Source organism: Pseudophryne corroboree, chromosome 4, assembly GCF_028390025.1.
Source record: "Pseudophryne corroboree isolate aPseCor3 chromosome 4, aPseCor3.hap2, whole genome shotgun sequence".
NCBI lineage: Eukaryota > Metazoa > Chordata > Amphibia > Anura > Myobatrachidae > Pseudophryne > Pseudophryne corroboree.
This window is the reverse complement of record NC_086447.1, coordinates 690230515-690244931: the sequence shown is the minus strand read 5'-3', so window position 1 is coordinate 690244931 and position 14417 is coordinate 690230515. Positions and strand designations below refer to the sequence as shown.

The following is a 14417-nucleotide window of genomic DNA, read 5'->3' as shown; positions in this document are numbered from 1 at the left end:
GACACTCAAAAAACTTTGATTAACACTCACGGCAAAGATACACCCATCCGGACAAGACTTCAACCAACACCCAAGGACGATTGCACAAATGTTATGTGATTGTATTTGTGATACGTGTCTTATCTTCATCTCTACAACCTTCAGGTAGTGACACACATAGTCGACAGGTGATATAGATACATATATTAGCATTCACATGTGTTTCCCCCTCCATGTATCATCAACTAAATGTGCACCCCATTTGTTGGAACAAGAAGCCGAAAAGAGCTCGGTAGTGTTTGTTGGCCCATTTACAGACCCTTAATACGGGATGAGAAGGATTTAATGTATACTTCGCAATACCTCGAAGCTTATCTAGAACATGTACGGCACGATGATACATGCCCCTCAGACATGGATTTCATACATACATACATACATGCTTTTACTATCTCACTAGGCCATACATTTCTCGCCTACTCCTCTCCTCCTACCATCCAATTGTTTTATAGATATTGTATTGTATATTTTTCTGTTTAATGTTTAGATAGTGGCAGTTATTGTTGACTACCAAAGGGTGGACTGTCAAAGTCGAAAAATATTGTAATGCATGCCTAACGTACTAACCCCATGCACATGCCCGCTGCGTGTGCACTCAGTCTGCCGTGCGTGCGCATATCCGCAATTTGCGTAACGGAGCTTTTCACGGCCATTCGCCTTAGCGCGTGGTATGCGCATTTACGGTAGGGTTTGTGAGCGCGTAGCGGGTTATTAGAACATTACATATTTAACCCAAATAGTGTACATTGTAGATATAGTTCCCCTAGACCATGTCAGCGAGTATTAATAATTTTAAACAGTTCCTGGACAGAGGGATTCACCTTTACATGATAGGAAGGGTCTGATAAAGGTTGGAAGGGGATGTCTAGTATCCAGCTGTAGGGTATTTTGAGGGTAACATTCCGGTGTTAGTTATAGAAAGATCGCTTGTTCCTGCGTATAGTTATGTACAAAAGTAGAATATGAACATTAACTGTATTTACTGTATTTTATGTATGCGGCGGGAATCCAGAGGATACCACCCACAAGAGCAGTTGGGGAAAGACATCGCCCACCTATTCAAATCCACCTATGACCTTTTCTGTAATGTAGAGACATATCCCTGTGTCCAATGGACAATGAGATTACAGTGACCATTGTATTGTGTATGCATGTTGTGTATAAAAAGACCGTTGTTGCCTGGCCGGTCAGAAGACTCTGAACGCTATCTGTATGACCAGCGGAGGACCGACTCGGGTTGCGCTTGCGAACATTCTCACGTATGTACATTCTCTGTAGCCATTATTCTGTTTAGATTTACTTGTTAGCCTGTAGTGTATGATTTGTATTGTTTTTACCTTTTGGAACTAATCCACTGAGGCCTTAGAACCCTGTGGTTGCAACTACAAATCAGTGTTGTGTTTTCACTTTCCTGCCTGCGCTTTAAAGTAGATTAATCCGTATAAGGTGTATAAGCATTGATAAGGTGTATAAGCATTGATAAGGTGTACGCGCTGCGGGTACTTTGTATCGCCAGCGCTACTTAAGGTTTACAGGTATTACATCATCACAGTACTTTGCTGTTAAGGGTTTAAAGTATAAGCGTATCATTACATTGTATCATTGACAAGGTTTAAAGGTTATCCATTGTGTGTGCGCACGCTGAGCGTACTCTGTACACTCAGCGCGGCGTGTGTACGCCAAGTACGTACCACTGCGGGACTCTATACGCAAATAGCGTACAAAGTGCGTAGCACGTGTATTAAGTCTAGCGGCCATAGCGGCTCAACGGTAAAAGTGTATTCAGAGGTATAGCTTTGCGGTCTAAGATAATATCGACATTATCAATTCCATTTTGGAATAAGGCTGTAACATAACAAAATATGGAAAAAGTGAAGTGCTGTGAATACTTTCTGGATGCAATGTATAGTCAAAATTGACAGTTAGCCAAAGTCGCACAAAGCCAGTATCGCAGGCACCGTCATCTAGGCTTGCGATACAGACCACAGTCCCTATCATAGTGAGAATCAGGCATAGCCCAAATCTCACCGTGTGTACACATCTTAACCTTTTATACAAATCTGTGTTCCCAAACTAAAACTGTACTGACAACTTCTTGCAGATTTTATATAGACCTTTGCCAGACCAGTGGATGCTTTTTAAATTAGGTGTGATGATCACCACCAAATGGTGAATAAACAGCACTACTACTACTACTGTATACAGCATTTGAGAAGGTTCAATGTCTGTGTCTTTTTGTTATGTGGCCCATATCTCTAAGTAGTGATTCCCCAATGCTGATCCACTGACTGATGATTTCTCAGCGGTTTGGCAAAATGCTACATCCCATAGACAGAGGCAGAACTCTAGGAGGCAACTGAGTCATCTGCCGCCAGGCTCCTGCTCTGAAGGGGGCACATCTCCTCCCATTCTGTGACACCAGTGAATTAAGTTAATTGATAGCTGCCGCTATATTTTCAGTGGCCAACTTCCTCACTGGTCCCTGCACCTTACAAATCACACCCTCTTGATTATACACATTTTACAAGTGTCACACCCAGGATTAGAAACCACAACCTATTACACTGGAAGCAGACACCTTACTGATGAAGCGGTTTGCGCCTGTATAGGAAATATGAGAATTTTAACTATAGGAAGATACTTCTCTGACAATTACACGTAACTTCATATAGTTAGCATTCTCATGCTTCCTCTACAGGAGCAAATAGCTCCATCAGTAAAGTGTCTGCTGTTACACACACACACTTCTCTTGATATAGGAAATAAGGGGCACCAATATTTATCTTGCATCCAGGCAACTGGGACGAACTTACGCCACTGCCCATAGATTGTAAGCTTGCGAGCAGGGCTCTCCAACCTCTATGAATGTTTATTAACCAGTTTTGTCTTATAATTGTGTCCAGTTGTAAAGCACAACGGAATTTGCTGCGCTTTATAAGAAACTGTTAATCAAAAAATAACACATGTTAAAAATCCCTGACTTGTCGATCGAGTTGGAATTGGTGAATTAAGATTGTCCAATTAATTGCAAATGTACAAGCTCCATTAGGTAATAAACAAGATGCATATTCCTTGTCAAAAGTGTAAGAAAAACGTCTCAATGGCCAAGGCTGCAATAGTCAGCAATACTACTTATTTTGCACATCACGGGAAACGTTGAGCAAAGTTATTTGTACTAGCAAACCCAAAACACAAAAAAGAATACAAATTATGTGATTCCATACTTTTTTGCTGGGGCAGTCTTTTGTAGATTCCACATCTTTAATGTATGATCTTCTGAAGCAGTTATAAGGACTGGCTCTGTTGGGTGGAACGCAAGTCCCCGAATTCCATCAAAGTGACTTCGAAGAGTGAATTTAGGATTCCATGTTTTCCTAAGCGCATCCTTATTGTTAGCAATCTGTGAAGGAAGGAGAAACGGTTAAACTTCTATACATACATTTATGGCTGAGAATAAAATTACAGAATTAGTGTATATTAATACAATTTTAGTTATCAGTTTTGGTAGTCAAAATTTTTTTTAATATATAAAAACAGAAAAGTTAAAAAACAAAAAAACAAACAAGGATCTTGTCCAAACTGCAGAGGTTACAATCTGTTCAAAGATAAACACAAAGTATATTGTGCATATTTACAAAATAGAACATTTTCACTACAAAATATTTCCTACACAAATACTTACATCATAAGTCAAGGAGTCCGCCTCATTGGCAACTGTAAGACCTGCCAACTCTCCGAGTCCAAGCTCATTTTCTAATGCTTCATCGGCTCCCATTATGAAAGACTTTCCAGAAGATGGTGGGAACGTTAAAGCTTCAACTGGATAAAACAGACATAAATTACATTATTAACAAACACATACACATCTACATAATTACAGACAAATTTAACACTGTCTCACAGTAATACATGTATTAAAAGATCAAGGGACAAATCACAAGGTGCTATTTAAATTAGACGCAATGCTATTTGAACTAAAAACATCAAATAGCATGCGAGAATCGCACCGTGTGTGGGCACCATTCAATAGGTCGAACCCATATGGTCGACATGCATTAGGTCGAAAGGGTCAGGTGGTCAACATAACAATGGTCGACAAAAATTTTTGGTGTCATTTTGTAGGTTTTTCCTTTTTTTATATACTATTGTGAATTTCTACAAACTAGGGCAGGCATTCCCAACCGCGGTCCTCAAGGCACACCAACAGTGCAGGTTTTAGTGATATCCAGGCTTCAGCACAGATGGTTAAATCAAAATAACTGAGCTACTAATTAAGTCACCTGTGTTTAAGCCTGGATATCACTAAAACCAGGACTGTTAGTGTGCCTTGAGGACCGTGGTTAGGAAACACTGAACTAGGGTAATGATTTCTGTAGTGTAATCTGCATGCTATTAATTGTATGATTTGCAACTAATCAATTTTGGACCAGATACTTTTTTTTCCCTGTATACAGCTGCAATCATACTGAGACACTGGTGGTTATAGAACACTCAAAAGGACTGATTCATAGTATCATTGTACTGCAAGGTTTTCTCAATGTTTTGTCATGTGCACATGCAGCTCCTGATCTGTGATCTCACTCCCAGGGCCCCACAGCAGCAGCATTGGCAGCAACAGGGATGGTTTTTACTAAAAGAGGTCATGTCATCGTCATATTATAGGTGTGGCCAACACGGATTTCCTGGCTCCGGCAGAAGCCATTACGGGTAAGCTTAGACTTACTCAGCTGGTCAGTGTCTGCGTATGGTGATCCGAGGCTGAATCACTCGGACCTGCAATGCTGGCAGTGGGCTTCTTTTGCCATCAGGTGCCTCCCATGCCATTAGCATATTTTAGCAGTAGCTGCTGCAACAATCATAGCTGCTACTGCTTACCGTGGTACTAGAAATCAGGCCCAATTTACACTTATCCAAACTGAACAAGCTTAATAAACTATAAGACACACTGCACACTACTGAGCATATTTTAAACAGTTACACACCTTCATAAGCAAAATTGGCACACACTGCAACATACACATACACCGTGGGTACCTGTTGCAAATATTTGGATATTGTCCTTTTAGTAATTGCACAATGTAAGTTCTAAGGCAAAGGCTGATGAGACACTATTATGTCATATCAGACTATATCCAGGATGGTCTGTTCAGATATGTATGGGACTCCTAAACCCCACAGAACAGATTTGAGAAAGTCTTAATCTGTTTACAATAAATGAAGAATTAACGCCAAGGCTAGCAATTCAGTGGGAAACCAAGTCCTGCACCCCCATTATTCTCCCAGCTGGTTTTATCATATGTGACCAATATCAGAGAGCATATACACTTGCCACGTTTCGGGCAATGTACTGTAGCTGTGCTGGTCACAGGTTACTATTCACAATCATAGTCCATGTGTATAGTAAATCAAGCAAAAATTGGAAAATATGTAAAACCTCCCCAAAAAAAACATGTGTAGACCATCTGTGTGTCAACCATTATCATGTAAACCCTTTGAATCCGTCGACCAAGTGTACCTGCTGACCTATACATTTGGGATCAGACAGATAGGTTGAAGCCTGTTATACTGTTGCACAAACTGAAAAAATATAACATTACTTATTCTCTACAGTAAAATCGAATATTTGAATATGGTCTCGATCTGCAATTAATCAAAACATTAGCACACTGACTATCAGGGAATGCAGATTTAGGTGTGTCTGCAAACTGCTCAATTTAAGGATGCTACAATATACTGACAGCCACAACAAATGTGGCAGATGCTTGATTTAAGATTAGAAAAGAAAGGAAAATGTATGGAAAGCTGTTGCTTAGTAACCAGCTTCCTGTAATATGAACAAGTGTGGAGGAGTCGGATGAATCATGAGAGCAGATCTGCCACAGGCACCAACATGCCATACCACCTACTATTCACATCAGCCAAGCCTGCTTCAGTAACACAAATGACCAATTATCCACAATGATGTATTCTGTAGATTTCTATTTATGCTAGAGATAGCTTGCTGAAATGAGTCAGTAAGCAAAAGACTAATAAATCAATGCTGCAAGTAAAACAAAATTCATTTACTTTACTATAATTCAGTGACTTAATAGTTAACAAGGTACTTTTGTAGTCTACAAGAAAACACAAAGAGGTAGATTGAATTACCCTGCGGTGTTTGCAGTGCGGGTAAAGCTCCGGGTTTAAACTTCAGAACTTTGAAAATTTTCTGCATTAAACATGCGGTTACCCATAGATTTTGCGTTAAGTTCCGGAATCTATGGGCTTCCCCAGCGCAATATTTAACGCAGATTTATTCCTGAGGCTGGAAGGCTAACGTGAATGGCTCTGGGATGACAATTAGCTGCAGGGTAAACACAGTGGTTAGCTGAATCTGTCCCAAAGAGTATATTAACTATGGATGCAATATGTAAAGGGGGGTACTGACGAGAGAGATGTATGCCGAGCGATCTTAACACACTTCACACAGCGCTTAAGTGAGCGACCCGCTAGATTGGGCCTCAATCTAGCACCGGCGATAGCGATGCGCAGCGATCGCTGGGGGGCATACATACGCCAGATCCGTGCTTAAAATCTAAGCAATCTAGTCAGATTGCTTAGATTTTAAACACGGAACTCTCCATGTGTACCCCTTAAGAGTTCAGTAACTGCCTGCGGCCTTGTGATTCTATTCAGAACTCCAATCTGACTACTAATTCACATTCTGTGGCTACTTTCGAAAACATGCTCGTTAATGCAAGCACATTATCAGCAAATTATCTGCATTAAATGCATAAAAATCATGCAGACATGGTCAAGAGATTCAGTTGTTGTTCAGATTAATCATCACTATGGGGAAGATACCTTAAACAGGAAATGGTAGTTTATGCCACACGGGGTTGTGTGATTGGATTGTCATGCACAACTGTCTCTAGAATTTACAGACAATGTGAAAAAAAAACCCATCTAATAAGCGGTATGAAAGTGTCATGTTAATAAGAGGACATGTAAATAGGTAGGCAACAGTAGCTCAAATAACATCTCTGGATGAACAGCAATTTGAACCTTGAAGTGCACAGGTTACAGCAGCGGAAGGATTACACCCACTGGGTTCCATTTTTGTAAGGTCAAAATAGGAAACTTGTGGGAACAGGAATTCATCTTGACAAAGGCCACAGTAATGGTTGAAATGGGATGTAGTTATGTGACCGGCAGTTGGGAGACCGCCGGTCACTATACAGACGCCATGATCCCGACCGATTGCATGCCCAACAGTCGGCATGCCGACTTACAGGGCCTATGCCCATTCGTGGGTATCCCCAACACCCATAGAGTGGGATCAGAACCTATGATGAGTGCAGTGAGCCACCGAGCCTGCTGCGTGGCGAAAGCCGGTCACCCGAACCCAACCCGTCGAAACGCATTGCTGCTCCAAATTGGAACAATTGCCTAATTACATGGTCAACCTGACTGCACCACATCCTCGGGCACCCGCCACTGCTTGCCAGCTACATATGCATTCTGGGGATTGAGACAGACGAGACGCCTACACAGATTTGGAGAGATCAGCTCTACAATCGAGGTTGAGACAGATCTCAGAACCAGTGTGCCCCACAGAGGCAGGATTACACTGGATTGCAGTATGTGCTAGCTGCACATTGTCTACTACCTGGTTCAGAATTAATCCAGAAAAGTGCACCTGGGAAAAGAGCATATAGCGGGATTTCCCGGGGGACGGGATGCAGAATGCTGGTAGCGGAGCAAGCGCTAGAAAGCCCCTTGCATGCTTGCCACGCTGCGGGCACGGTGGCTCGCCACAGGTTATATTCTCCCTCTATGGGTGTCATGGACACCCACAGAGGGAGAATAACCTGTGTCGCCTGTATTCCGGCGGTGACATTTACCGCCTTTCGGGATTCAGACACCGGCGGGATCCCGACTGGCGGTATTTTAATCGCTTCCCTATACCAGAAGCTGTAACAGCGGCCTACTTTAAAAAAATAAATAAAACTTCTCATATGGTGCTGTATGATATCTAAACAGTTTGGAGACAATGGGCCAGATGTAATGAAGTCCAAGTTGGCCAGTGGTGTGGGTTCCCAGCCATGGTTTTGTCTTGTACATTGGAGTTCGGCAGAGAACCAGCACTTCAGGCTAACTCGGACTTCATTACATCCGGCCCACTGTGTTTTATTGCGGCCCATTGCTTTCATATAGAACTCTTGGAAGCTCCTGCCAAAATTAAGAAAGTACCAATATAGGGACACTGTGGTCAGAAATTATTTCTATGTTACAATGTCGCTATAGAAAGCTTGTAATGCATGATTTCCTAGAATTTCCTATTTTATTTTCATGTATCATCTTTAATCTAATACATGGATTGTTCTATTGTGAAGTTCATTAACTGCTCCAACTAGAGCACAGCAGCGCAGTTATCTACATAATTTCTCTGTTGTGGGCACGGGCTCACCTAAACTGGACAGCTGAAGATTGGAAAATGTTTGCAGATGGTAGGGTAAACAATATGATCCATAGATCCTGACTTCTAATGGATCAGGTTGGTGGTGGTGAGGTAATGTGATGTTTTCTTGGCACACATAAGGCCACTTAATTCCAGTGCAGATTGCTTCGGACAAAGGGGGTAATTCAGACCTGATCGTAGCAGCAAATTTGTTAGCAGTTGGGCAAAATCATGTGCACTGCAGGGGGGGGCAGATATAACATGTTCAGAGCGAGTTAGATTTGGGTGGTGTGTGTTCAAACTGAAATCGAAATTGCAGTGTAAAAATAAAGGCAGTATTTACCCTGCACAGAAACAAAATAACCCACCCAAATCTAACTCTCTGCACATGTTATATCTGCCACACCTGCAGTGCACACTGTTTTGACCAACTGCTAACACATTTGCTGCTACGATAAGGTCTGAATTACCCCTAAAGTGTGGCCCATCTTCTAATAGCTGCGTCCAGCAGGATAACACTCACAGTGGTCCCACAAACATGACAGTGAGCTCAGTGTAATCCAATGCCCTCAGTCACTAGAACTTAATTTCAACAGAGCACCCTTGGTATGTGGTGGTACGGAAGATTTGCAGCAATAACGAGCAGCTGAGAAATCTGCAGTCACTCGTGATGCAATCATGTCACCATGTACCAGAATCTCTAAGGAATGTTTCCAGCATCTTGTTGAATCAACGGCATGAAGAATTCAGGTTGTTTGTTCTGTGTGTAATAGTGGTTCCTACCCAGTACTGGACAGGCATATTTATGTGATAAAGTGGCCACTGAGTATATAACACAATATATTGTACATAATGTTTGTCATTAATTTAAAAAAAACTATTCAAGCTGTGCACTAATAGAAACAGAAAAGAGTTTATGACAAGTCTCATTTTTATGCGGTTATTCAATATTTGAAAACTACATTGCCAACACAATGAAATATACGCTAAACAAGACGAATGCCTTTGGCTTTTACGATGCAAAAAGTATTTGGCGCTAATGATCTTATTTCAAAAGTACCAATATATTACGTAGCACTGGGCACCACACATACAGTTTAAACAAGTGGGTTTAGTCATCCAGTACCACCAGGGTCGGATCTAGACTTTTCTTTTAGGGGGGGCGGTTTACTGTTTAATTTTGACCCCTCCCCTATCCAGTCCCAACTCCTCCCCTCTTCAGTCTTGACTCCTCCCCTATCCAGTCCCAATTCCTCCATCACACAAATAAATATATTTTAAGTTTATTTGCTTTATTTTAAGCAAAACACTAAATAGCTATAAATAACAACAATGAAAGCAACAAACAACCGACGCCAGAGTCCCAGTGACGACAGCAGCGTGTCCCCTTGCGGACTCGCTGCACTCACCACGTTCCAGGCCTGGTGGTGAGCTTTGCTCGCCACACTATTAAATTCCCCCTTGGGGGGTGGTGTGGACAACCCCCCGAGTAGGAATTAGGGGCCCCATTCGGGATTCCGTCTGCTGGCATTTCCTTGGCTGTCGGGATTCCGGCGTCTGTATCCTGATCGCCGGGATCCTATATGCCGGGAAAGTGACTGCTTCCCAATTAACCACCTACTGTACATGGTGGCCCCGCTGTTGTCTCACAAATAAGTAGTAGTTACCACTGTCTTCAAGTTTCTACATAATATTGGTCCTATAATGTGTATCAAACAGTCTATATATCAGTGGGAGAGATCCCTTGATTATAAATGACACCCTAATAGCTGGTAGGGATATATTGCCAGCCAAGCAGGTTTAGGATTTGTTAGTGGGTGTTTGGTATAATAATCACTTCTACAACACATCAAATCAAAGTTCCCCAATATTACATCTTCCAAAGATATGTTCATCATAATTTATGACACGTCATGTACAGTTGTGATACCTAAAGTATAAAAGGTTGTAATCCCCTAATATTAGGGTATAGCAAAAAAATATATTAAATTAAAACAAATGTCTGGAGTAATTATTCTCATCTATTTCTCATCTTAATATGAGGTGCTGAAATAGAGTCAGTCAATCAAGTTTTATGATATGTTGACATTGTTATGAAATACAGTATTATAAACCTTGATGATTGACTGACTCTATATAAGCACCTTATATTAAGATGATAAATAGTATAAATGTGATAATAACTATAATTACTTAGAATAATTGTATCAATCAGAGATCTTTGGGATACTACCAACATTTATTGATACAAATGGTAACAAGTGGCATATTATTACCCCTTACGGGTGGTATTCAGTGTGCCGGCTGTTCAGTATACCGGCGCCGGAATCCCGACACCCGGCATACCGACAACTATTCTCCCTCTTGGGGGTTCGCAACTCCCCTGGACGCGCGCCACCGTGCCCGCAGCGTGGCAAGCGTAGCGAGCCAGCAAGGGGCTCATTTGCGCTCGCCCAGCTGTCGGCATGCCGGCGGTCGGGATCCCGGCGCCTGTTGCTGGGCGCCGGTAACCCGACCGCCGGCAAAACATACTACACCCACCCCCCCTTACACATCTCCAATGCCGGATCCCACCTGGGAATTGGAAACGGGTCCTTCCCAGGTGGGATCCGGCTTTGGACCTTAGAGGCTGCCTTTCCCAACCAAGTAATTTGGCGGGTCGTCTTGCTATGGGGGGTGGGACTGGAAATACATGTGATCTGTGTGGAGTTTATGTTTTTGTCATGTGAAATTTTAAAATTATTAAACAGTACTTCACTATGGGGGTCATTTTGACCTGATCGCATGCTGCCATTCATCGCAGCGTAGCGATCAGGTCAGAAGTGCGCATGCGCCGCAGTGCGCCGGCGCATGGCTGACAGGCGACGGCTGTCATTGCCTAGCGATCGACTCTTCCTGATTGACAGGCAGAGGTGTTTGCTGGCCGGGAGGAGGCGGCACGGCGGCGTTTGGTCACCGTTTTGTAGGCGCGGTCCGTCCAACGCAGGTGTGGCTGGTCCGCAGCGGCTGTGTGACGTCACACACAGCCGCTGCGACCCGGGCAGCGACGAGTAGCTCCCGGCCAGCACACAAAAGCTGCGCTGGCCGGGAGCTACTCCTGAAGTACAAAAACATCGCCGATGCTTTTGTACTTCTACGACGGGGCTGGGACTGACATGCGGGGCGGGATAGAACCTGTGCTGGGCGTCCCCCCGCATGTCAGTGTGGATGATCGTAGCTGTGCTAAATTTAGCACAGCTACGATCAGGTCGGAATGACCCCCCCATATTTTCTTATCCCATCCATTTTGGGTACATTTGAATGAGCCTAATGAGACGTATGCTGTGAGATGTGACATCTGCTGTATCCGAAGTGGCCTATTTATGAACAACCTACATATGCAGTAGCGCTGGATCTCTCCCAGTGATATATAAACTATTTGATGCATATTATAGGACCAATAATATACAGGAACTTGAAGACAGTTGTAACTAATACTTATTTGTAAGACTACAGCGGGGCCACCTTGTAGGTGGTTAATTATATGGTGAAGACAATTCCAAGTTGATACTTCATAGAATGTGTACGGTGTTATTTATGAGAAACTAACCAAATAGAGGACAAATTAGCAGACACAGGTTTTTTTGTATAGTATTTTTATACACACTTTCTGTACTTTTACGCTCGTCTCTATAGTTTTAATATAGGACGTGATATGTCATTTTTAACATTATGAAATACAAGGTATGTTTTAAAACCTACTGTATAAGGGCACCTACAGTATTACAGACACCCTTTATCGTATTGTACATATGGGAGACTAAACCTGTAATACCCTGCCTAGGGAATTTAACAATAAGATCTCTTACCGGTTGTATGGCCCCTCTGCAACAGGCTGGTCCCTGTGACTGACTGGCAGGATGGTCCCTGTGACTGACTGGCAGGATGGTCCCTGTGACTGACTGGCAGGATGGTCCCTGTGGCAGACTGGCAGGATAGTCCCTCTGGCTGGTCTCTGGGTGCAGGAATGCAGTGTGCTCTCACTCTGTGCAGCAAAGTAAAGTGGAACACAGGACAGAAAGAAATGGAACGCACAGTTCCATTATGCTTCCTCTTCCTGTGTACAGTGTACACAGAACAGGTTCTACCCTCCCAACACTATACTGTTTCTATTAGCCCACAGGCCTGTCATGTAACTGTAGCCACGCCCCCAGCACACAGCCACTTCCTGACCTCGTCTTATCAGCACTGTTTAGATGCCACAAGAAAGCAGTCTCAATCAACAAAATATGTTGATTTACTGCCGTCCAGGCCAAAGGGGTGAGTGGGGAGGAAGGGCACCTGCTGTGAGATGCTGCGTCTGGGAGCTCGGCTCGGCGCCACTGACAATAGCTGACAGCCAGCTGAGTGAGGAAGGGAGGAGGGAGGAGGGAGCAGGACTTCACAGACAGTTTGTCTGCCTGTCGGACGGAGTTTGCTAGGGGGGGCGACCGCCCCCATCGCCCCCGTCTCTATCCGTGCCTGAGTACCACCAATAGATGGAAATCCTCAAAGGATGACCAGTTATAAAAATGTAATGGTTGACATTGAGAACAACTGGTTTAACGACTTGCCTGGCATGGTCGTATCAGATAAGGCACTTGCTGTTGTGGTCGCATCTGATCTAGTTGCACACAATGCGACCACTCAGATGCACAGCGTGTGCAGCTGCAGGGAAGAAAAACTTCCTGCAGCTGCCACTCTTAGATGGACCTTCCAGAAAAAGTGTTAATTCACAGTTAACACACAGAAATACACGTAGTGAGTGGGACAGCAGTGATCCCTATTATTTTCTACCAATATTATTACAAACATTTCATTAAGACTTCTTGTATTTGTTTTTATTTTTTTTTTGCATAAATTGCATCTACTTAACCATATTCTAATCATCTGTGTTTTTGGTAAGGTCAATTGTGTTCTGCTCTGTAAAACAAGCAAAAAGTACAGCTAATAAAATAATGGAAGAAAAGATAGCGCTCGGAGTCTAAATACACACAAAGTGTATAACACAAAGTTCTGTGTTCAAATAAGCACAAAGCTCCTGATTCTGAGTGAAATGCAATGCAGCTGCCATTCCAGCCTATGAGAACATCTGCCTATATTCTGCGTTGGACACATACGCAGTGGCACCTCCTCCAGCCCTCTGCTTGTGACAGCAGTCATTATCATCCTTGGTGCAGGAGACCAGACTGAAATCATAGGATCTCTGCATACTGTCACTCTGAAGTGCATTGTGGGCATGAACAGTGTGCGAATTGTCAGCCACTAACACCTATTTAGCTATATGTGAGAAATAGCCAAGATGCTGCAGACTCAGAATGGCTTGTAATTTGAAGCTGCATGTGCAGTTTACTAAAAATAGCGAGATCTCTCCGCATTCAGAATTGTAATCAAATCTGAAACAGAGTAGAAAACAAATTCAATGGGTTTGGTTTGAATTTTAAAGTTGGGTTAATTTATAGAAGAATTTTTGAAAAGTTTTACATTACAAGAAACTAATGCAAACATTACACATAATAAATATGAGCTACTCATGCAAGAATGCGTAAGTCACAGCTTTAGACAGAAGACTTGTAGAAACGTGCTGGAAATCTAGGTGATGCAAACAATATCAAAAAACAATTCTGACAAGCAGGTAATGAATCAGAATGGTAGAATATTGGTGATCAGGTGACACACTGACACCTGAAATGAGTATCCCAGACATGGCAGACATAATTAAAGTGAGTTCAATGGTAGTAGAGCAAACAAACTAGCATACATGGAGCCCTAACAATCAGCCACACCACCCCAGCCAACCCATACTCTCCTCCACCTATTGAAAAATCTCAGCAAGTTTTCAATCTATAGACGTTCTATGAAAGAACTCACTACTTACATACTTTTAGCCTAAAGTATATTTTGCATTATGCATACATAA

At 42.7% G+C, this 14417-nt stretch overlaps 1 protein-coding gene across 3 annotated transcripts in view; it reads right to left on the bottom strand.

The window, feature by feature from the left end:
* STRN (striatin) overlaps window positions 1-14417 on the bottom strand; it is a 283653-nt gene that overhangs the window by 47599 nt on the left and 221637 nt on the right. For all 3 annotated transcript variants that reach the window (XM_063917900.1, XM_063917902.1, XM_063917901.1), the window contains 2 exons: window positions 3722-3858; window positions 3264-3439 (listed from right to left, as the gene is read on the bottom strand). In XM_063917900.1, coding sequence (XP_063773970.1) covers window positions 3264-3439; window positions 3722-3858 — 313 coding nt within the window. The remainder of the gene's footprint in view (window positions 1-3263; window positions 3440-3721; window positions 3859-14417) is intronic.